We start from the raw sequence: 22,178 nt of genomic DNA on the forward strand, positions 1-22,178 counted from the left end.
ATATGTCACTCTTAATACTGCCCACATACACTTCACATATGTAAAACTATGTCTTATAAGATATTTCTAGTATTAATAAAAGTGATGGTGCATTACAATGTGCAGGCGATTAATCATTTTTTAACTCCTACCACTGAATTTAAAAAGCTGAACAAAATGGATTTTATCCAGGTCACTTTTAACTTAAACATTTAAAGCAAAATGTAAGTTAACATTTTATGATTCTGAAATTTGTTTATATCTAGGCATATGTTTGGGATTTAAATTTTTTTTTAAATTATGTTTTTATTGATTTTAGAGAGAAGGGAGAAGGAGAGAGAGACACATTGATGAGAGGGAGAAATATTGATTGGCTGCCTCCTGTACGCCCCCGATTGGGAATCAAACCCGCAACCTGGACACGTGCCCTCTTGGTGCATAGGACAATGCTCAATCAGTGAGCCACACCAGCCAGAGTACATGTTTGGGCTTTGCTCTCTCATAAAAATAGGGTAGAAAAATAAACATGTTATAGTTAAAAGTATGTACAAAAGTTCTCAGGAATGACAAAGTACCTGTATAGAATGGTAAAGGATTGATACCAAAAATTTTATCAGGGTATACATGTGCATGTGTGCACTTGTGAAATCTTTATCCTCCCCCAACCCGCCCTGGGAAAAAATATATAGAAAACTGGGCAAAATAAGCTAAAAATAGGTTTTCCATGTCATATAGTATAATGAAATAAAATAATGTAAGCACACTGGAAAATATATGTAAAGAAAGAAGTATGAGAAAGACATACAGCCATAATATATTAAGTCAAACTATCTGAAATTCTATCTTATCCTATCTAATAAAAGAGAAACATGGTAATTAGGCATACATCCGCTACCCTTCCCATTGGCTAATCAGGGCGATATGCAAATTAACTGCCAGCCAAGATGGCAGCTATCAGCCTGGCAGTTTGAAGCTAACATGAGGCTTGCTTGCTTCAGTGATGGAGGAAACCAACGTTCCCCGCCCGACTTGCCGGCCTCTGAGCTTGCAGTTTGAAACATTGTTACAAATATAGAAGCTAAACAAAACCCCAGAAACCTGCTTTCAGCCAGCCGGGATCTCAGAGCTGGAGTTGATACAGTGTTTCGATTATAGAGCATAAACAAACCAGATACCTGCTTTCAGCAGCGGAGGCCTCAGAGCTGGAGCCAGAGCTAAAGCTGGCCCAGAACAAAAAAGAAAAAGAAAAAAAGGAGCAGTTGGGAGCTTCAGTCACCTGCCAGCCTGAAAACAGCCCTCAGCCCCTCACCCAGAATGGCCAGGCACCCCAGTGGGGACCCCCATCCTGAAGGGTGTGTGACCAGCTGCAAACAGCCATCATCCCCTCATCCAGGCTGACCAGGCACCCCAGTGGGGACCCCCACCCTGATCCAGGACACTCTTCAGGGCAAACCAGCCGGCCCCCACCCATGCACCAGGCCTCTATTCTATATTGTAAAAGGGTAATATGCCTCCCATCACCGGGATCAGCGGAGCTGAGAGGCCTCGCGGCACCGGGATCAGTGTGACAGGGGGCAGCGCCCAAACCCCCTGATCACCCTGCAGCTCTGTGTGTGACGGGGGCGGGGCCACAACCTCCCTATCCGCCCTGCTCTGTGTGACAGGGTGCGGCACCCCGCCCCCCACGGGCCCTGCTCTGTGTGTGATGGGGTAGAGCCATAACCTCCCCATCGGCCCTGCCCTGAGTGTGAGAGTGGCGGCGCCCCAACCCCCTGATCAGCCCTGCTCTGTGTGTGATGGGGTAGAGCCATAACCTCCCCATCGGCGCTGCCCTGAGTGTGACAGTGGCGACGCCCCAACCCCCTAATCGGCCCTGCTCTGTGCATGACAGGGGGGAGCTCCCCAACCCCCTGATCGACCCTGCTCTGTGCGTGACAGGGTACTGAGCCCCAACCCCCCTGATGGACCCTGCTCTGAGTGACAGGGGGCAGCGCCCCAATTCCCTGATTGGCCCTGCTATGTGCGTTACGGGGGTGGCGCCGCAACCTCTCCATCAACCCTGCCTTGAGTGTGACAGGGGGCGGTGCCCCAACCCCCCAATCGGCCCTATCCTGAGTGTGACTGAGGGTGGCATTGCAACCTCCCAATCTGCCCTGCTCTGTGCATGACAGGGGGCAGTGCCCAAACTCCCCAATCGGTCCTGCTCTGAGCCCGACCAGGGGCTGCACCTAGGGATTGGGCCTGCCCTCTGCCACCAGGGAGCAGGCCTAAGCCAGCAGGTCGTTATCTCCCGAGGGGTCCCAGACTGCGAGAGGGCACAGGCCGGGCTGAGGGACCCTCCCCCTTCCCCCCCGAGTGCACAAATTTTTGTGCACCGGGCCTCCAGTCCTATCTAATAAAGAGGGAATATGCTAATTGACCCTCACACAAAGATGGTGGCGCCCACATTCAATAAGGAGGGAATATGCTAATTGACTGCCCACCTCAAAGGTGGCAGCACCCACAGCCAATAAGGAGGGAATATGCTAATTGGCTGCCACGCCCTCAAAGATGGCAGCACCCACAGCCACAAGATGGCGGCGCCCAGTCCCCTGAGCCCCGCCGGGGTGGCAGGCGCTGGCAAGGCCGAGTCCCCCAGTTCCCTCAGCTCCCCAGCCGCCTGAGGTGCAGGCAAGCCTCGGATGGCGGCTGCCCAGCCACCCAGGGCAGCCCGAGGCTCAGGTAACCAGGGCCAGCTGAGGCTTGCACTGCTGGCAGTGGCATTAGCAGAGGTGTGATGGGGCGTTGCCTTTCCCTGATCACCAGGTGCCTCCCGGACTGTGAGAGGGGCAGGCTGGCCTGAGGGATGCCCCCTCCAGTGCATTAATTTTCATGCACCACGCTTCTAGTCAAATATAATTTCCTATTCTGAGATGTGTTCCTATAGTTTAGAAATCAAATCTCTATCACTGTTCTAATGCTTATTCTATTCGTCTTCTCAATGCCCCAGTTTGCCCCAGAATAACCCCAGTTCTTCAGTTGAGATGAACGCTAGCAAAGTGCTGGCGACAGAGGCAGCTCAGTGGGAAAGCACTATTTAGCCCTGGCGAGGTGATTCAGTTGGTTGGAGTGTCGTCCTGTATGCCAAAAGATTGCGGGTTCGATTCCCAATCAGGGCACACACCTTGGTGGGGGGTCCAATCCCTGGTCAGGGCATGTATGGGAGGCAACTGATTGATGTTTCTCTCTCATATTGATGCTTCTCTTTCTCACTTTCTCCACCCATCCTCTCTCTCTCAACATATTTGGGTGAGGATTAAAAAAAGAAAATAGATGCCCTATCTAAACTTAAAACATGATGGAGTGAATGCCTAGTCCCGGGAGATCTATTCTCAGGTGCCCAAGCAGACAACACAAGGCATACTGGACTAGAGGTACCAACAGAGCCTTGCCTGAGCCTCATCCCAACCAACAAGCATGAAGAAAGAAGCCCTGGACCAGAGCCAGCATATGAGGATGGATCATGTAACTAGAGTTTCTCTGGGTCTGAGGGAAAAAGAGAAAAATAGTCACTGTAAGTGAGTGTTTCTTAAAGTTAAGTGTTTTCAATTTAAAGGTTTTTTACTCTGAAATGATGACCTTATGGGATTTGGGGGTTGTAAATTGTCTTCTTTATAAAATCCAAAAGCTTGGGAACTATTACTAATGATTAGAAGTGCCTTTGGCCACAGTACTGAGTGACTCTCTTTGACATGTGAACCAAGGGTTTGCAATATTTTAGTGTAGATATTAAATGAATTAATTTTTTTTACTAAAAGTATATTATGTTTACAGAGAAAATAGATAGTAGGTATTCCTATGCAAGGTATTCGATCTTTAATGTGGCAGGTATTGTCTCCTCATACAACAAGAACAATTCACCAGTCTGAGTGTCCAGCACCGACACACAGAGCTGCATGGCGATAGGTAAGGGTTCCTGACCGCTATGGAGAACCATACATCTGGGTTGGCTGGAGACTTTCAGAAGCTAGAGGTAAGGCAGGAAATGACATTTGCCCACTCAGCCTTTTCTATTTTTATTTTTTAAAATAAAAATTATACATTTAAGGTATATAACATGATGTGATATACATGTATATAGTGAAATGTTTTCTTATTATAGTCAAGCTAAATAACAAATCTCACATAGATTTGTGTGTGTGTGTGTGTGTGTGTGTGTGTGTGTTGAGAAAAACTGAAGTCTATTCTCTTAGCAAATTTCTAGTGTTCAATCCAATACTGTTAAGTACAGTCATCATGCTGACCATCAGGTCTCTAAACTTAGGTAACCTGCATAACTGCAACTTTGTACTCTTGGCCAACATCTCCCCATTTCCTTCACCTCCCTGCCACTGGTAGTCACCATCTACTCTCTTTTGTGTGTTTACTTTTTTAGATTCCACATATATGTCAGATTATGGAGAATTTTCCTTCCTATGTCTGGCTATTGCACTTGGCATAACGGTCTCCAGGATCATCCTTGCCCATGCAGCCTTTACATCCTGGAGCCTGAGGTGAGAAGTGTCTCTCAGGAGCTGCCTTTGGCCACCTTTGACCTCTCCTCATGAGGCTGGTTAGTATGTGCACTGGGTCTTTTGGTTGGGAGTAGGTTTCACTTGTAATAATTGCCAAAAGTAACCCTCTCTGACCTTCTTTCTTTAAAGGAAATTGTTATTTTACAATTATACAAGTAATACAAAAATATAGTACTTAACATTCTTTATGTATGCTAATGAACAGGACTGAAAAATCAGCTTTTTATAGAAAACAAGTACTTAACATCAATAACTTTAAAATATTAATTTAAACTGGCTTACAAAACAAAAGACAGTTTTACTAATTTGCAATCTAACAGGAATGAGTGGGCAACTTGTACTACTGTCCTACTTTCACATTTTAAAGCGGTGTTGGGTGAAATAATGGAGCCAGTCATGAGGCCGAAAGCATTGTGGCTTCATCTATAACGCAACTGCTATTTTTAGGGAAGACATTCCAGTTTGGCTAAGGTGTTTTTCTTGGGAGGGATATTTGCAAAATATCTCAGTTTCTGAGATGATTCTAAATGAGGCTAGAGCAGGAGGCGAGGAGGAGGTGGATGCCAAGGGACACAAAGGCTCCCCTACCACACCTTCTCCTAATCCCCGTGCTCAAGACAACCATCCTTTCTGTCTACTGACCCCAGGCTTGTTTGTCTTCATTATTTCAAGGAGTCTCGCAAAATAGACAAGGACTAATAAAGGTGAAAGAAGAGAGGGTGGAGTTTCATCCTAAGTGTTGGAAAACAGTGGACTCTTATCTTGCCAAACCACATAAATTATCTACAAGGCGCGGGTCACACATTTAGTGAGTTCTTACAAGGACACCTGGCATAGTCTTCTATAGTTTCTGATTTTGTTCTTGCTTTAGGGATGAACTCTGAGCAGGGATAATTTCAAAGCTCCATCAACTCTGATCTAATAATTTTTATCTTCGGGATATTATAGTGTTTTCTATAATAATACATTTCATTTATTTAAATAGTACCATTTGCTTTTCAAGGAGTTTTTTTCTTGTTCATCATCTTTGATTCTCAAAATAGTTCAGGAAGTAGATGGAATAGAAATTATCTCTAATTCACAATTACGAACTAGGCCCAGAAGAACAAAAAAGTGGCTTTCCCAAGACTATAAGTCTAAGCAAAGTATCTGGTACATGCTTGATCTCTAATTATTTATTTACCTAATGAGTAACTAAGCCAGAAACATAATCAAAATTCAGTTCTCCTAACTCCTTACCCATCCCTTTTGTAAGATATTTTGAATAGGAAAATCATTCATAAAACAAAAAGAAAATACAGTTCATGTATTTCACATTATTTGGGGATGTGAAGGTTACTATAACAACAATAGCTGTGATTTATTAAACTTCTTTACAGTGCCAACAATGTTTACAAGGTAGGTTTTATATTTTAGAGAGAATATCCAAGATATTAAACAATTTGCCCAAGACTACAGTTAGGTAGGTTTGAATTGAGCTGGGGTTTGAATTTTGGTATGTCATAATGCAAAACTCTTCATGCTGCTTCATGCCAAAGGCATAATCAAGGGAATTGAAGGAACTATTTCAAGAGATAGGTCATTTGTAAAATTTTATAACATTAGAATGTTTTTAACAAAGGCTATTAGCAAAGAAATAATTGGCAGTTTTGATTACATTAAGAGGCTTTAAATTACTGCCTATTTCAGTCAGATGAAATCCAAAGAATATATTCTGATTTTGGAAGGGGACACCTTATCTAGTTTTAGTTAGAAATGCCTAAAAAAGTAAACCTAAATAAATAGTGTTATATTGTCATCTAGAATGAGACACAAAGAATGCCCAGTTGAAAAAATAATAAACAGGATGTTTCTAGTTTGGGACAGGTCCTAAATTCCACATGGGCTGGAAGCTGTTCATGTATCCATTTGGACAGATAAATAGCACACAAAAAAGTATCAGCATGAAATACATAAAATGTCTCTAGAAAAAGTTTAAGCCCTTGGAAGAGACAATTAAGGATTCAGATACATGTAAAAGAAGAAATATGAAAACTAATGTGGTCAGGAAACACCTGGGAGTTAGAATAGATGAAAATAAATCCACCTTTATATGTTTACAGCATTATGAGGAATGGAGTAAAACTATTTTGGACTTTTTATGATAAAGGTACTTTTTCTATTGGGGAATGACAAAAACAGTGTAAACAGATAGGTGGTATTATGATAACACCACTATGGGATTATATAGCCTAGTCCTAGTTTTTGAAACTCTTCCAGTCAGTCCTTACCATGCACCATGAGGGCTGGTAGATGTTACCCACCACAGCTATGGTGAGAGGTCAGCTGAATAAATGTCTGGGTGTTCCATCAACAAAAACTGAGAAAAAATCTAGGTCAACCAGCTTATTCATATAAGCATGTGATCTGACTAAACAACTGCTATAGCATGATGTGGCTGATGCCAACTGCTTGTATCAGAAAGGTAAATATAAATAAAAACTTCAGCTGTTTATCTATAACTAGAGGTCTGGTGCATGAAATTCATGCACCGGTGGGGTCCCTAGGCCTGGCCGGCGATCAGGGACGATCAGGTTTCCCGCCTCACCACTTCCTCCTTCCCTCCCTGCCTGCATGCTGCCACCGCACAGTTCCCTGCCTTACCGCCTTCACCCTCCTCCTTTCCTCACTGCCCGCCCCCAGTTCCCCGTCCCAGCCTGGGACCTGGCCCCAATCAGGCAATTGGAGCCTGGCGGCTTGCGGGGGAGGGGGAGAATCCACCACCACAGAGGGCAGGCGATGGGCCAATCAGGGCCTGCCAGCTGCAGGGAGAATCCTGGGAAGTTGGCTGCTGGTCCCAAGGAGGGAGCTGGCCCTCGGCCCCCAGGGGAATGGGGCCATGTTCGCCACCACCCCCTCCTCTCCAATTTCCCATCCCAGCCAGGGGGCTCGGCCCCGATCAGGCCATCGGGGCCTGCAGGCTGGGGATAGGGACCAGGAGGTTTGCTGGCAGGCTCCATCAGCAATCAGGGCCTGCAGGCTGGGGGCAGCTCCTGCATTGAGTATCTGCCCCCTGGTGGTCAGCGCACATCATAGCAACCGGTCGTTTGAGTTGTTCCATCGTAATGGATGCTTAGGCTTTTATATATATAGATAGAAATAAGGAAATAATGGGCTGAAAGTTTTGTTTTGTTTTAAGTGGTAGCATAGTCAATGAGTCCCTGTTAGTTTTCAAGTTCACTAGCCCTTAAAAAAATGACAAGAAGCTTTCTTAACTGGAGGCTGGATCCTGACCAGCTCTAGGGTTTCTTCTACCTCAAGAGTCTGGCAAAACACTATTTCTGCTTTTTATTTCTTCTCCCCCTACTGGCAGTGGTGAGCCAATCCACTTAAGAATTCAGGGAAGGAGGAGACCAGAGTACAGCCAAGTTTCTTTCTTGTAATTAAGTGCACCACTGGGAAAATTAAATATCAGGGGCTAATAACCTCTTAACAGATCATGACCTTCTTCAGCCAAAGCTCCTACAGTACACTGTGTGCATATGTAATATTCTATAGCAAACCAAAAAAGGCAAGAGGGCTTTCAAAGTATTTGTTCCTCAGAAGGGTTTTCTCTTATTATTTCAAATATGTCTAGTTTTTTTTCTATTCCCTCTCAATGTTCTGCCTCTAGAAAGGGCATTTGAGGGTGGGAGGTGATATATGTTGGTGGGGGATCAGGATATAAGGCTCACGCTCAATCATCTCAGCATTGGAAAAACCCAGTCTCACCTCTCTCATCCACTCTCGAATGGTTTTGCCAGCTTCTTGATGCCACACATTGTGAACAGAGTCTGTCAGTGCCACAGCAGTTACCTTGCTTTTTACATCTGCTTCTCGTTGAATCATCTGTTTCAAAAACAGAAAATAAAATATTGGCTATAATTTTTTTCTACTGGGTGCAGCCTGCTTAGTCATAGATAATAATATTGTGTTAAAAATACAAAAGCAATATGCATCTCTTGTTCCAAGTTACTCTTTCTGCATGGAATACATGCCTTATTCTTGTCCAGAGATATGAAAAGACCTAACATTTTATTTTAAAAAGATAATTTCACTTAAGTCTTAGAACTGTGCAGCTCTGTTATTTTTCATGTGGTTTGACAATTCAAGGATTAAAGGGATCATGGGGGGAAAAAAGAGGATGCCCTTGGGGTTTCTTTCACCAGTTTCTTCTACCACTTCCTATTTCAGTGTTTTAGGGAAGTTAGTACCTGCAGCTCACTGTTAGCTACAGGACTAATTCATATTAATTTTCAGTTGATGGCACATCAGCAAAGAAAGATACCTTGCTTTACTAGCCTGCTCTTCACCATGGCTTTATAATTCCTTGGTGTTTTAAATGTCCACAAAGACCTTCTTCTTCAAAGCATAGCAATATAAATCTGCTTTCTAATATACTTATTTATGTTGAGAAACTATTTACTTTAACTTCTTTCTGTAGAATGTTATTACTAGAAAATTAAATGGTTATAAAATTTGAAAAAGAGTCACTTGAAGAAATTGAAGAATTCATTAGTGGTCTACAAGATAAAGAAACTGAAAAATAATAGTTCCAGATGAAAAGAATCATAAAAAGTTTTAATCTACTAACACTAGTGACCCTAATTTAACAAACAAATATAAGAAAGATTAATAAAAATTAGTTAAAATACAATAAGTAGAAGCTTTGAATTTCATAGCATGTTCTATTTCCTTATATCATATGTTTCTTCCTCTAAAAAAAGTGATTTCTCTGTCATCTACTGTTTATTTTATGAATTGTATATAAAAATATAGTATCACATTTAAACAAGAAAGCATTCTGAATGGTGATGAAATCTCGTAGGAAAAAACATTGCAAGCTATACTTCGGATATCAAACGATGCCTGTTGGCCTTCTAAATTAAAAATGTCTCTCACGCTTTTAAGTTTCTTTAAACCCTGCATATGCACATCCCCTTCCACTGAGCACTACCTAAGAGGAATCTAATTCACGTTAATGCTGCCTCAGCAGCATCTCTGCACCTTAAATCTCTGTTCCCGGTGTTTTCTGCTTATATGATGCGGAAATCTTAAAATCAGTGTCGGTTATCAACATGTAATATTACTACAAAAATTCACCTTGCAATACCAATAATTTTTTTAAGAACATAAAATAATATGCTAATTCAATTCTTCACATTCATTATTAAGTAGTTTGCTACCTTCTTCTAGATTTTATTTTAAAAATAGACTCTCATTGGATCATGTTGGCACTAGCATATAAAAATTTAAACCAACATCAGATAATGAAAAGCAAACTTCCACAACAGTGACTCCATCTGGCTTACAAAGAACTTACATGCCCTTACTCTAACAGTAACACTTTTGAAGATCTCGGGTGACTGTTGCTGAAGTTACAAAATAAGAACATGTTCTCTGGTATTCTAAGAATATGATTTCACTTTAAAATATTGACCTTGGATTTTGTTGTTAATAGATGCCAATTTATTTATTGTCTGAAGATACTAAATACTGAGTACTGTTGGTGAAATGATAAAAAAAAAAGTGTTAAATAAGCTGAGGATTTAGAAGCAAAAGTAGAAAATCTGGGGATTAAAATTCCAAACCTGGAAAAATATTTAGTTGTTACATGGATTAATAGAGAAAAAGAACTTTGGCCTGTTTGTCCATAGGGCTGGCATTGCATACAACAGATGTGATGTTGTGCAACTTTTCTTTACATCACATCAAACCATATTGTAATCCAGCATGACAACCCCATACACTGTTACAGTATTTTACATCTTAAAAATCAGTTTATATTATATTATTAAAGGTGGGAGATGGTTAAATTACAGAGAATCTCAATGGACAGCTGCTTACAAATGAACACAGTAACAAATAATTTCAAGTATTTGACTGTTTCGGATTAGAATTGTAAATCAGTGAAAATTTTAACAGTTTAGTTTCTCAGACTATTGGCCTCTGTTTCAGCCTCGCTGCAACCTCATCTGCTAATACTGGAACTACCTACAACCGCCACTTCTGTCCAAAGCCTTCGTCTGCTTCTTACATTTGTTAGCCTGGTTCATGCCTCTTTCCCCCGCACACTCCCCTCCCCCTTACTGCCTGCAATGGGGATAAGCACTGATGAAAAGTGTAGAGAATGGCAATAGTGAGGGTAGTCTGAACACAGGGATTAAGATTGTTAAAGAGACAGATTGTAGATGGAATGTAGCTAAAGCAAGGAATAGGTGGAGGCCATAATAGTCTAGAAAACCCAGAAATCTGAAAGTAAGGAAGCCTTATCACCAAAGTCTTACTAAATGTCAATCATATGAACATCTTTGAAATTCCTTGCAAAATGCTGTTTATATAAGATACAAACATTTTTCTGGGAGAAGATCCTTAGTTTTCATTAGATTTTCAAAGGGATCTGTCTCTAAAAATGATAAAGGACCATGTGATCTCAATGTCTCCATGCATTCTTGAATGAACTATGAAATACCTGTTAAATGATCTCTTCAAACAATTACAATTATGTACATGAATTTAACATCTATATCAATATTTCAAACAGAAAGGATATTCCATTTTTGTTTTCGTATCTTCAATATGGTATCAAGTTCTGGATGAAGTGATAAATATCTTTGACATCAGCATCCTGAAGTTCCATGGTTTAATAGGCTATGTGTAAGGTTACAATATTGCTTGTTTTTATTTGTGTATGTATAATATTTGATTATATCTGAACAGCACTTCACAAATTTCAAAATGAATACATATTCCTTCTCACTTTATTTTGAAATAATATGAAATATATGCAAAACTTGTATTATTTTTACATTTGAAGAAGAGGAAGCTCAGTGAAGAAATTGGTTAAGGGTCACCCAGATACAAAGTGACACCTGACCATGACTTTTGTTCTGTGTTCTTTCACTGTATCACATAGATGTTTCTCAGTAACCTACCATAATCCTATCTAATAAAAGAGAAACATGGTAATTGGCGTACGACTGCTACCCTTCCCATTGGATAATCAGGGCGATATGCAAATTAACTGCCAGCCAAGATGGCGGCCGGCAGCTTGAAACTAACATGAGGCTTGCTTGCTTTAGTGACGGAGGACTGCAACGTTCCCCGCCTGCCTTGCCAGCCTCTGAGCCTGCAGTTTCAAACATTGTAACAAATATAGAAGCTAAACAAAACCCCAGAAACCTGCTTTCAGCCAGCCGGGATCTCAGAGCTGGAGTTGATACAGAGTTTCGATTATAGAACCGAAACAAACCAGATACCTGCTTTCAGGAGCGGAGGCCTAAGAGCTGGAGCCTCAGAGCTAAAGCTGGCCCAGAATAAAAAAAAAAAAAAGAAAAAAAGGAGGAGTTGGGAGCTTCAGTCCCAGCCTGAAAACAGCCCTCAGCCCCTCGCCCAGAATGGCCAGGCACCCCAGTGGGGACCCCCACCCTGAAGGGTGTGTGACCAGCAACAAACAGCCATCATCCCCTCATCCAGGCTGGCCAGGCACCCCAGTGGGGACCCCCACCCTGATCCAGGACACCCTTCAGGGCAAACCAGCCAGCCCCCACCCATGCACCAGGCCTCTATTCTATATAGTAAAAGGGTAATATGCCTCCCAGCACTGGGATCAGCAGAGCTGAGAGGCCTCCCGGCACCGGGATCAGTGTGACAGGGGGCAGCACCCAACCCCCTGATCGCCCTGCGGCTCTGTGTGTGACAGGGGGCGGGGCCACAACCTCCCTATCGGCCCTGCTCTGTTCCTGACAGGTAAAGGCGCCCCAACCCCCTGATTGGCCCTGCTCTGTGCCTGATAGGGGGGAGCTCCCCAACCCCCTGATCGCCCTGCGGCTCTGTGTGTGACAGGGTGCGGTGCCCCAACCCCCTCCCCCCACGGGTCCTGCTCTGTGTGTGACGGGGTAGAGCCATAACCTCCCCATCGGCCCTCCCCTGAGTGTGAGAGTGGCGGCGCCCCAACCCCCTGATCGGCCCTGCTCTGTGGGTGATAGAGGGCGGCGCCCCAACCCCCTGATCCGCCCTGCTGTGTGTGATAGGGGGCGGTGCGCCAACTCCCCTATTGGCCCTACTCTGTGAGTGACAGGGGGGAGCTCCTCAACCCCCTGATGGGCCCTGCTCTGTGCGTGACAGGGGGGAGCTCCCCAACCCCCTGATCGGCCCTGCTCTGTGCGTGACAGGGGGTGGCACCACAACCTCCCCATCGACTCTGCCTTGAGTGTGACAGGGGGCGGTTCCCCAACCCCCCAATCGGCCCTACCCTGAGCGTGACTGAGGGTGGCATCGCAACGTCCCGATCCGCCCTGCTCTGTGCATGACAGGGGGTGGCGCCCCAACTCCGCAATCGGCCCTGCTCTGAGCCTGACCAGGGGCTGCACCTAGGGATTAGGCCTGCCCTCTGCCACCAGGGAGCAGGCCTAAGCCAGCAGGTCGTTATCTACCGAGGGGTCCCAGACTGCGAGAGGGCACAGGCCGGGCTGAGGGACCCCTCACTCCCCCCCGAGTGCACAAATTTTTGTGCACCGGGCCTCTAGTCTATATATATAAAAAGCCAGCACCCATAACGCAGTAATGACCGAAATGACTGGTCGCTATGCTGCCCACTGTGGCCAGCAAACTCAGTCAGATCAGGGAGGGGGTGGGGCCAGTGGCCAACCTCCTGCCATCCCTCCCCCCTGGCTGGCCCTGTCCCCGATCAGCCTGCAGCCCCTCCCCCGCTGACCCCTAATAAGGGCAGGGCAGGCTGGTCAACCTCCTGCAGCCTCTCCCCCCTGGCTGGCCCTGCCCTTGATCGCCTCCCTATCCTGATCGGCCTGCAGCCCCTCCCCTCAGCCAGCCTTGCCCCTGGTCACCCCCCTACCCCAATAGGGGGTGAGGCCGGCTGGCCAAGGGTCAGGGCCAGCCAGCCAACTGCCTGAAGCCCCTCCCTTTGGCTGGCCCCGCCCCAGATCGGCCCACCCATTCTGATCAGGGGCAGAACCAGCTAGCCAACCACCCATGGCCCTTCACTCCCAATCATGGCCCCTCCCCCCAGCCACTGGCCCCCGATCAGCCCCCCCATTCATGGATGGGGCTGGCAGGCCCACCACCCACAGCCCCTCCCCACAGCCAGCCCCACCCCCATCAGTCCTCATGACCCCTATTGGCCTGTGGCCCCTCCCCCCAGCCAGCTCCGCCCCCGATAACCCCCCCCCCCACATCAATCAGGAGTGGGGTTGGCCGGGCAACCCCCCCGGCCCTTCCCTCAGGCTGGCCCCACCCCTGATCACGCCCCCCACACCAATAGGGGGCTGGGCCAGCAAACTAACCTCCTGCAGGCCCTCCCCCCAGCCAGGCCCGCCCCCAATGAGCCCCCACCACTCCAATTGGCCTGCAGCCTCTCCCCCCACCAGCTCCATCCCTGATCACCCCCTGACACACCAATTAGGGGAGGGCCTGTCCAGCCAAACTCCCACAGCCCCTCCCCCAGCCGCTGACCCCCAATCAGCTCCCCCCACCCCATTCATGGGTGGGACCGGATGGCCCACCACTCACAGCCCCTCCCCATAGCCGGTCCCGCCCTCAATCACCCCCTTCACCCTATTCAGGGGCGGGGCCCACTAGCTAATTGCCTGCGGCCCCTACCCCCAGCCAGCCCGGCCCTGATCGGCCCCGATCGGTGTGGGCTGGCCGAACTCCTGCTGTCGCCTCCTCCTGATAGGCCGGGCCCTGATCCACCTCGATTAGGGCTGGGCTGGCTGGACCCCACCTGTGCATGAATTTGTGCACTGGTCTTCTAGTACTCATATAAATGAACTCATTTGGTTAATTCCCTTTTCATGTGTACATCATTTCAATGACTTGGACAATTATTTTTCAATGGTGAAAAAAAATCCAAGTCTAGATCAGTAAGGATTGTTGAGAAATCATGCTGCCCAGCTGTGTGGCTCCATAGCTGAGCATCTTGAACATTAGCCTATGAACCAGGAGGTCATGGTTAGATTCCCAGTCAGGACACATGCCGAAATTGTGGGCTCGGTTTCCAGTGAGGGCTTGCAGGAGGCAGCCGGTCAATGATTCTCTCTCATCATTGATGTTTCTCTCTCCCTCTCTCTCAAATCAATAAAAATATATTTAAAAAATCATGGCAAGATGGGAATCAACCCATGATCAAAAATAGACCATCAACAGCATTTAAAAATTATCATTACAGTTCTAAAATAAAAAATGTCTAGGATAAGATGGAAAATTAGTATTTCTATAAGCCATATTGATGATTTGAGAATACAAAACATTTGATGCTGTCACCTGATATTTTTGCTTCCTTTTCTTAATTCTACCTATTGATTTATTCATAGTCTTCTCCCTTGGTTTATAAATAGTTAGTCTCTTTCCTTCATGGCATTGCATAATCCAAGTCTGACAAAAGCTGAACTCACCCAATAATTATCAAGATTCTGAACAGATTAAAAACACATACCATCCATATGCAGGCTCATCTTGTTATTAAATTTTTTTATGGGGTTGAAATTGAAGAGAAACAAGAAACCTTCTATTGTTGTTATTTTTTTCTTCCACAGTAAAAGTAAGATTTTAAACATTAAGTAACTGCAACAAGATAGAAAAGCTAAGAGTATTTGTTGAGAGTATTTTCAAGATGAAGACCAAAGGAACAGAGAGGTAGCTGCTGTTCCTTCGCTCCCCTCCTCGTGCTCTATGGCCCTCCCCCAGGCCTGCCATCAACGCTCCCCAGAAATCATGTAGACCTTTTCAGTCCACCCAACTTACCATGCTTTCTCCAAGGCCCTCAATGACGTACCTGCCTCCTGTCTTCACAAGTACCCGGCCAAATCCAAATACTTCCTGTCACCCTAAAAGTTCCTTATTTCTCTTTTTGTACCTACAAGCTGTTGTAACTTTTCCCTGGGTTTCATTTCTTCCAGAACTCCATGAACTACTTTTAACAAAGGAAAATATAAAGGCTTTTTAGTTCTACAAAATTAAATTAAAAAGTTGCCATTCATTTGTCTTAGCTTAAACCTGTGGGTCTAGACCCCTTTGGCAGTCGAACGACCCTTTCACAGGGGTCGCCTAAGACCATCCTGCATATCAGATATTTACATTACGATTCATAATAGTAGCAACATTACAGTTATGAAGTAGCAACGAAAATAATTTTATGATTGGGTCACAACATGAGGAACTGTATTTAAAGGGCCAGAAGGTTGAGAACCACTGGCTTAGAAGATAAGCTTTGAAGGCACGGAGATGGTGATGTTACGGAGAAGCTCTGCTGTGTACTCATTGGAAGTAATTTCATCTCTCTAGCTGAGGGCTTTGGGTTTTGGAAATTATGAATCCAACATACTACTAGGGTCAATACTCCCAACCTAAAGAAGAAGTGAACCCAAAACTAGGTTGTCTTTGACCAAACCTAAGAGAAGAAATGGCTAATTTCACTTTCCCATATTTGTGGCCCAGCAGCCCTGGCTCTCAGAATAAATAGGTCTTATATTTTCAAGTCCAAGAGGACCTCTTAAAAGAGGCCAATGTGAACTGAGGGTAGGGATGTATATATGTGCATACAGGCCCATATTTTATTTGCATATATAAAATGCTTTAAACATGTTTTTGAGGGAAATGTTTTAAAGTCTTTCATCAGCAAAAGCCAATACCTTTTAAAAAATTCTGACATGTGTTACACATATGCACTGAGGGTTATAGCGTGTGAATCACTTGTACAGGAAAGAATATTCTGAAAGAAAATCAAATAATGCATGTTTCCTTTAGATTAGGGTCTGACACCAATGTACATTTATAAATCTGAAGATCATTACTACTGTATGAGCATGAATGAATCATCGCTCTGGCTAACAGTATGACTGAGGTTTGAGATATCTTTCTTAAAAAATATATATGTATATAAATAGACTGGCTCCCTCTAGAGCTCCTGGAGTTAAGATTTCAGATTAAGTTGTTCCAAAGGTTTGAAAAGTATGAAAAGCTGGCATCTTTTCACATTTTTGTTATGAAGATTATAGCTATATTCAGTGATTCTACTTGAACGTAGTCTTTATGTGGTTTGATACACTATGATATTTTACCACAAACCTCTCCCATCACTTTACACTTCTGTCTGTACCTCCCCTAGTGTATGGCACACTGCCTTGCGTGCTATCTGTCCCACTGGGTTAAAAATGTGCCCTGGGCCAAGATGACTAATCAGCTGACACCAGGGTTGGCAGAGTCTTTCCTGTTAATGTCTTCCTGAAGATTCTTTTGCACACGTCGATCCCAATAGCATGCTACTCACAGAACAAACATCATCTCTGCTGCAACACTGAAACCTTGGTTCTGTCATCCAGGCTCTTGAAGTACCTCAAGTGATTACAACTGAAATACACACGCTCTGGTAAATGAAATATGAAGACTAAACTGCCCAGCAGAAAATTCAGACAAGTATGACATTCAGCTCTCACAGTTCTGCATTCACATTCTTTCTTTCTTTTTTTGAAAGTAGAAACTTTCATGTAAGTAGTCTTCATAAGGAGTGTGGTGGCTCGGTTCAAGACTTTGGAGTTAGATTCCCTGGGTTCAAATCCCTGCTCTGCCACATCTAGTAATATACCTTCAGTAAATTATTTCAATATTTTCTGTGTCTCAATTTCAGCATAGGTAGGGGAGAGAAGATAAAGAGACCTAACTCATAGAGTTATTGGGAGATGAACTCAATACAAAGCAACTAGCAGGGGACCTGGCACATGGTACACATTAAAACAGGTGATCCCAGAAAAACACAGTGCAGACGACCCCATAAGTTTAAACTAGGTACATTCTCCTTTCTGGATGTAGAGGGCAACAGATGCATAACTTAGAATGCATTTAATGACAAATATTTTTAAAAGTTATAGATCTATAAAGAAAAAAATTATGAAAGATTGTTTTCCCTTAGAGTATGGTTCAATAATTCTAAAACCACCTGGCCAAGGAGTAGAAAGAACTGATTATTGTGTCTGTTTAAAACCCTGTAATCACAGGACTAGGCTAGTAATAGCACTGTGCACTTGGAAATAAAAACGAAACTGCTGCCCTAACCGGTTTGGCTCAGTGGATAAAGCGTCAGCCTGCGGACTGAAAGGTCCCCTGTTCGATTCCAGCCAAGGGCATGTACCTTGGTTGCGGGCACACCCCCAGTAGGAAATGTGCAAGAGGCAGCTGATCGATGTTTCTAACTATCCCTCTCCCTTCTTCGCTGTCAAAAATCAATAAAATATATTTCAAAAAAACCCCAAACAAACAAACAAACAAAAAAAAATGGAACTGCTGAAGCCACACTGTGGTCGTCCACTCTCCTGCCCAGTCGAGCCTCGGCTTAGCAGTGCTGGGCTGTCAGGAAGACAGTCCCTTTACTGCTTGTTTTCTACACAGAGGGAATGTAGCTGAAAATATTTTTAAAAGATAATCACAGATATGAAGAATGTCCAGAGGAAGGCAGTATAGTGTTGTAGTTAAAAGAATGCATAGGCTTTGGAATTAAATGTCTTTATATTTTACTTTTGGTTAACCATTATAAGAATAAAAAACAAGAACAAAGTTATGACCTCATAGGGCAGCTGAAGGATAAATGAGACAAGGCATGTAAGCAATCAGTACTGTCAGCGACCACTATTACCCTGGCATTCATTTCTTTTTCTTTTTCTTTTTTTATTGATTTCAGAGAGAGGAAGGGAGAGGGAGAGAGAAACATCAATGATACGAGAGAATCAAGTGGCTGCCTGCACGCCCACTACTGGGGATCCCGTCTGCAACGTAGGCATGTGTCCTGACCAGGAATTGAACTGTGACCTCCTGGTTCATGGGTCAATGCTCAACCACTGAACCACACAGGCCGGGCTTGACAATCATTTTTAATTTCTGAAATGTATCCTTCCTTTTAGATATAGTATCTATATATTCTTCAGTGACATCAACATTGGTGCTGATAGGGTAGCAGTTATGAAGTGTCCAACAACTACTACACCTTCTCCTCCCTCAATTATAAAAAGTGATTGTGGCTTGCTTAAATACTTGTAAATGAAATAATTATGCACTAAAAGGGTTACCATACATTCCAGTTAGCCCAGGACAGCTCTCGTTTATTCCCACTGACCTGGAGTAATGATTAGCAGTGTCCTCTTGCACTGTTAAAAGTGTTCTCGTTTGGATGATAAATTATGTGGTCACTGTATGTATAAATGTAACACAGAAGTTAAATGTTATCCTAGCAAATGGATAAATCTTATAAAGTTGCAGCATGCGCAATGTTTAGCAATTTAAGCATATAGCCCAAATCTGTATAGTTATTGCTCTAAAATAACCATGTCGGAAAACATACAATAAATATTTCCAAAAATTGCTAAGTTTAAACTTCAGGGTAAGCCTGAACGCTGAGCTGAGCTCCTCACAGATGGACGCAGCCTCACACCCTGGGTAGGTAAACACGGCCAGCTGGAGCCCACTGCAGCCATAGGATAGGACAACATTCTCTCTTCCTGTGCTTTGAAGCCGCAGCTTCAATTCTTACAAACTTTGTCTAATTTCAGGAAGGAAAGGGCTCTCCACAGGCAAGGACCCCGAGGGATAGGGTATGTAAACTGAAACTCCTCGGGTCACATGCATTTATGAAGATACGTCTCCAGCCACCAGTTAGGGAATGGCAAGTTATGATTTATTATTACAGGCAGCTAGGAGAGAGCAGTAATAACTTCCTTTTCCTTTCCTGACTGGACCATGCTGCCACGTGCAGGCTCCTTCAACAACAAAAAAGCATGTGTACGGTAGGTTGGAAAGAAAAAAAAAAAACCACAAAAATAAATATTAAGTGATTGACAATCTGGGAGTTGGGAAAGAAGACCACTGCTTTACAAAAATACATGATATTAGAAAAAAGGCAACAGTTTGAAAAACTTAATCAAGAAAAGAGAAAATTAATTGTAAGGAAAAGTAAAAGAGGTCACATTAAGAAAACAGTGTAAAGGTTTATCAAAGTGACTTATTTGATTAAAATGTTTTATCATGTAATATTATAAAGACTGATAAGTAGGCAAGATACTATGAAATACAGATTTGAAAATTATAACAAATATATGTATATGAAGTGGATATATTATAAAAATATAAGGACTAAACACTGCCGGTCCAAGAAAATTAAGGCAGGCTTAGCAAAGGAAATGTTTAAATGGTGGCATGGTCTTATGGAAGAATAAGAAAACTTACTAAAATTTTATAAATGTACTATTTAACAAGAAATGTTTCTGATGCAAATAAGTAGTAAGCATGTTCACAATACTCAGTTTAAAAATCACTTATGAGTCTTTATTAATAGGCAGATACTAAAAATACTTTGGCGTGTATATAGGCAGAATTTGTCAATCATTGAATGGTTTAAAACTTGTGGCAAAATATTTCATTAGGTTTGACAGGGGCAGGCATATACATTCAGCTGGGAGAGTGTTAATGTCCTTAAGTTTTAAAGTATACCATTTTCTTGTGGTATGGGAAAAACAAAGGTAAAGGGATAAGATTTCCTGACACAAAGATATACAGTAGATAAACAGAGTATAGGAGATTATGTTATTTAACAAATTTCTCTTGAAAGCATTTACATTAGGTGTGAGGTAATGGATATGTTGATTGGCTTGGCTGTGGTGAATATTTCACAATATATACAGATATCAGGGTCATTTAGTAGTACAACTTAAATATCTACAATTTAAAAAAAAATCCTAGGATTTTTTTAAAAATTGATTTTGGATATATGTTTTTTTAAAATTGATTTTGGAGAGAGGGAAAGGGAGGGAGAGAGAGGAGTGAGAGAAAGGTGAGAGAGAAACATCGGTTGGTTACCTCCCTATGCATGGACCGGGGATCGAACCCACAACCTAGGTATGTGCCTTGACTGGGAATCAAACCTGCAACCTTTTAGTATATGGGACGACATTCCAACCAACTGAGCCACCTGGCCAGGGCTACAGAATTTTTCTTTTTTCTTTTTGGTTAATCCTCACCCACGGATATTTTTCCATTGATTTTTTTAGAGAGAGTGGAAGAGAGATGGAGAGATACAGAAACATGACAAACAGTGATGTGAGAGAGACACATTGATTGGTTGCCTCCTGCACATGCCCTGACCAGGGCCAGGGATTGAGCCTGCAACCAAGGTATGTGCCGTTGACCAGAATCAAACTCAGGACCCTTCAGTCTGCAGGCTGGTGGTCTATCCGCTGAGCCAAACTGCCCAGGGCCACAATATTTGATCGTCCATGACACCTTACTAAAGCTGAAAAAAAACAAACAAATAACTCTTTACATTGAATTTCCTCATAGAAGTTTGGTGTATTTAAAATTTTACTGAAGTTTAAAAAGTAACTGAATTTTTTATTAAAATATATTGAAAATGATATAGGTAATTGGAACCTGTATCATTTTCAATATATTTTAAAGACTGTATACTCTGTTACCTGACATAAATAGAGAAAACAGTATTCTAATATCTCAAGTATTCTAGGTAATACATTATTACTATACTAGAGGCCGAGTCCATGAAAATTCATGCACTGGAGTGAGGGGGGTCCCTCAGCCCGGTCTGCCCCCTCTCACAGTCTGGGAGTCCTTAGGGGCGAGAGGCGACTTGGCCATCAGGGGAAGGCGATGCCCCCATCACACCTCTGCTGCTGCTACTGCCAGCAGCGTAAGTCTCGGCTGGCCCTGGCTACCTGAGCCTCGGCTGGCCTGGGCAGTTGGGGGGCTGAGAGGACTGGGGGCCACCATCTTGTGGCTGTGGGTGCCGCCATCTTTGAGGGCGTGGCAGTCAATTAGCATATTCCCTCTTTATTAGATAGGAAAGTTGAGGAAGATGTGATTTTTGACCCTTTAGGGTAGAAGGCAGGTTCAGATAAGTTCTATAGGAACTCTTAACATTCTGAATATTTATATATAATCTCATTAGATAGAATAATTTCTTTTTAAGTAATTGGTATTACTGGTAATTGAATTACTGGTAATTCAGGGAATATGTAGCTGTTTTATAGATGAGGAAATTGATGCTTAGAGAAAGTAAGTGACGTGCCCATATGGTGTCACAGCTAGATCTTTTAACTCCAAATCCTGTGTCATTACACCATGACTACCTGTATATATCACCCTGCACTTTCTGTCCTGATAATGATTATATTGGTAATGATTTGCTCACTGTCTTTCTTTCCCACTGAACTGTAGGCTCCAAGAGCGCAGGACCATCATTGCCAGGAAATGCCACAGCCCCATTCCTTGCACATATATTGGCAGAGAATAGATGCTCAAAAATTATTTTTGGAATGAAGGTGCTATTTACAGAAATTGAATCAATCAGGGAACGTGATAGTTAGGAAGTTAGAGCAATGTCTGGTTTGGCATATTTAGAAGTAGACCACAGGTAAGTAGGGTTCTCCAGGAAACAGACTCTGAGATAGATTTTTGCATGCAGGGTATTTACAAAGGAGTGTCCTTAGGATCAACATCTGAGGAAAGGAGCGGGACAAAGCAGAAGTGGGCAGAGGGATTTCAAGGTGAGATGCAGGTCCAGTGACCAAACCCCAGGGGAAACATGACAAACAATCGACATGAGAGAGACACATC

The 22,178-nt window shown here is 43.3% G+C and overlaps 1 protein-coding gene across 15 annotated transcripts in view; it reads right to left on the reverse strand.

Moving 5' to 3' along the window:
* Window positions 1-22,178, reverse strand: part of FAM172A (family with sequence similarity 172 member A) — a 382,386-nt gene that overhangs the window by 133,350 nt on the left and 226,858 nt on the right. For 13 of the 15 annotated variants that reach the window (XM_036309836.1, XM_036309823.1, XM_036309832.1 and 10 more), the window contains one exon: window positions 8,283-8,399. The exons of the other annotated variants lie outside the window; for them this stretch is intronic. In XM_036309836.1, coding sequence (XP_036165729.1) covers window positions 8,283-8,399 — 117 coding nt within the window. The remainder of the gene's footprint in view (window positions 1-8,282; window positions 8,400-22,178) is intronic. 15 annotated transcript variants of the gene reach the window in all.

The sequence above is a fragment of the Myotis myotis genome, unplaced genomic scaffold (assembly GCF_014108235.1).
Source record: "Myotis myotis isolate mMyoMyo1 unplaced genomic scaffold, mMyoMyo1.p scaffold_m19_p_5, whole genome shotgun sequence".
Lineage (NCBI taxonomy): Eukaryota > Metazoa > Chordata > Mammalia > Chiroptera > Vespertilionidae > Myotis > Myotis myotis.